The sequence below is a fragment of the Sphaeramia orbicularis genome, chromosome 13 (genome assembly GCF_902148855.1).
Source record: "Sphaeramia orbicularis chromosome 13, fSphaOr1.1, whole genome shotgun sequence".
Taxonomy (NCBI): Eukaryota; Metazoa; Chordata; class Actinopteri; order Kurtiformes; family Apogonidae; genus Sphaeramia; species Sphaeramia orbicularis.
The window spans coordinates 49894178-49896912 of record NC_043969.1 but is presented as its reverse complement, the minus strand read 5'-3'; the positions used below and the strand labels follow the sequence as shown (position 1 = coordinate 49896912).

The window sequence follows — 2735 nt, the reverse complement described above, 5'->3', positions numbered from 1 at the left end:
GCCTCACATGTGGTGCTGTCATTGGTCAGAGTGATGTTCCTGGAGTTTCAGAGCTGTGGGCGTGTCCTCAAAAATACATTCAGCTACGTTTACTCGGCAGATGGGACTCTGAACACTAACATGAACAGTATTCCTTGTGCTCTGACTTCAGTGTTTCATAGGTTTTAAATGGAGAGGACACGTCTCAGCTATTTGACGTTTCGTTTCCACAGATTGAACAGTTTGTCAGTTGGGTTTTTGATACGACATGTGACGCTTTTATGACTTATGAAGCAAACGGACCATGTTCAACTCTACCATAGTCACACATTTGACACTTGGCGCCTACTTTGACACTGGGTTGTTGAAATACTTATTCTTCTTGATTCTAATGAGCTTATATGTGTGGATCATCATCTCCAATGTTCTGCTGATTGTGCTTATCTGTGTGAACAGGAGCTTACATGAACCCATGTACCTGTTTCTGTGCAGTCTGTTTGTGAATGAACTGTCTGGTAGTACAGGGCTGTTTCCTTTCCTTCTGCTTCAGATCCTCAGAGATGTTCACACTGTTTCTACTTCACTGTGTTTCCTGCAGAACTTCTTTCTGTTTTCATACGGAGGTGTTGAGTATTTAAGCCTGGCCATCATGTCGTATGACCGCTACCTGGCCATCTGCCATCCTTTACAGTATCACACACTGATGACCCCCAACAGGATGTCCATGCTCATCGCTCTCACATGGTTGTGCCCTTTGTTTCTCTGCGTTATCATGGTTTGTTTAACCAGGTCTTTACTCCTGTGTGGTGATATTGTCCATAAGGTCTACTGTGATAATTACTCTGTCGTTAAACTGGCCTGTTCTGACACCACCATTAATAACATCTATGGACTCATTATTGTTTCTTTTTCAGTCTTTGGCCCTGTAATTCTGATTCTTTACTCGTACGTGTGGATTCTTAAAGTGTGTTTTTCTGGATCTAAACAGACCAGGCATAAAGCTGTCAGTACCTGTACACCTCACTTGGCTTCACTGATAAACTTCTTATTTGGAGGCTGTTTCGAGCTGTTACAGAGCAGGTTTAATATGAAAAGTGTGCCCAATGTTGTGAGAATCCTCCTGTCATTATACTGGCTCACCTGTCAGCCGCTCTTTAACCCTTTATTATATGGCCTTAATTTATCCAAAATACGCATCTTATGTAAAAGTCTTCTTTCTGCTCAGACTCTGTAACATCCACCATGAACACTGGAAAAAATCCAAATCTTAACCAAGTGTATTTTTCTCATTTCTGGTCCAAATATCTCATCACACTTAAAATTTAAGACATTATCACCTAAAGAGTAACTTTTCAGTGAGAAATAAGAACTGATTTTTTTTTTTTTAAGCTTAATTCAAGCAAAAAATCTGCAAATGGAACAAGTGAAAATTAACTTGGTAAGATTTCTTGAAATAAGATTTTCTAGACCTATTGTCTAAAAATCAGTTCTTATATCTCACTGAAAAGTTACTCTTTAGGTGATTATATCTCATTTTAAGTGTGATGAGATATTTGGACTAGAAATGAGAATAATACACCTGGTTAAGATTCAGATATATTTTCCAGTGAAACTTCTGAGTCTGGTATAAACAGTTGGATTTCACGTTGTGTTTCATCCATGTGTTAAAAAACTGAAGCTGAAACAGACAGTACATCCGCACATTCATCAAAGAAGCAGAATGACTGTTCAAAGACTGTATGAACCACTTCATCTGTCGACCTGCATCATTCCTGAAACACGATGCACGGCATTCTACAGTACCAACTCTACGACACTTAATGTTAATATGTCAATAATTTTGAATTTGAATTCTATATTTATATGAATACCAAATTTATTTTTCTCTTTTTATTTTTACATCTGTGTGGAAACATTATTCATAAAGTCTACTGTGATAATGACTACAGTTAAACTGTCCTGTTCTGACTCCACAGTCAATAACATCTATGGACTCTGTCTGTTCATTTCCATATGTGTTTCTGTCATGTTAACCCTCTACACCTACATGAGGATCCTTAAAGTGTGTTTTTCTGGATCTAAACAGACCAGACATAAAGCTGTCAGTACCTGTACACCTCACCTGGCTTCAATATTAAACTTTGCCTTTGGTTGTTGTTTTGAAATCGTACAGAGCAGGTTTAATATGAACCGTTTGCCCAAAATACTGAGAATAGTTTTATCCTCATATGTTCTGACCTGTCAACCGCTGTTTAACTTGGTGGTTTATAGACTGAAAATGTCCAAATTACACATCACATGTAGAAATATGGTAAAAAAAAAAAAAAAAAATCACTCAGTCATTGAAAGTTAATTCAGCGCAAACAAAAAGCATAAATAATTAGTTCAGATAAATATTCGTTCTCTACCTTCAGCTGTGATAAATAACAGATTCATAAAATTCTGAAGGTTTATGAGGGTTTGTTTTGATCCTGTCTTCATTATTTGTATCATTCATGACACTTTATGCTTCATCATTAGGACTTTCATTATTCAACTTCACTATTTTTTATTCTTCTTTTGACATTATCAGCGCTTCAGTGTTTTTATGAAGATTTCATCTGCTTACAATTAAACGTTCATGGTAAATAAGTGTTCTGTGTCGTTTCACTGTGTTCTTTAATACCTGTGTTGATGATATTTTCAGACTTTAACATTTCTGATTAGATTGGCCTGTTAAGGTGGAGGTGAAGGGTGGTGAGAACATGGACAACATC

The 2735-nt window shown here is 37.0% G+C and overlaps 1 protein-coding gene across 1 annotated transcript; it reads left to right on the top strand.

Annotated features, from left to right (window-relative positions):
* Positions 1 to 283: 283 nt before the first annotated feature.
* Positions 284 to 1213, top strand: LOC115431189 (olfactory receptor 11A1-like). Its single transcript, XM_030151421.1, has one exon. The coding sequence runs from the start codon at positions 284 to 286 to the stop codon at positions 1211 to 1213; it is 930 nt and encodes a 309-aa protein (XP_030007281.1).
* Positions 1214 to 2735: the final 1522 nt, after the last annotated feature.

What these genes read in the sequence shown, in the direction of transcription:
- LOC115431189 (XM_030151421.1), top strand. Translation starts at nt 284, where the DNA reads ATGTTCAACTCTACCATAGTCACACATTTGACACTTGGCGCCTACTTT.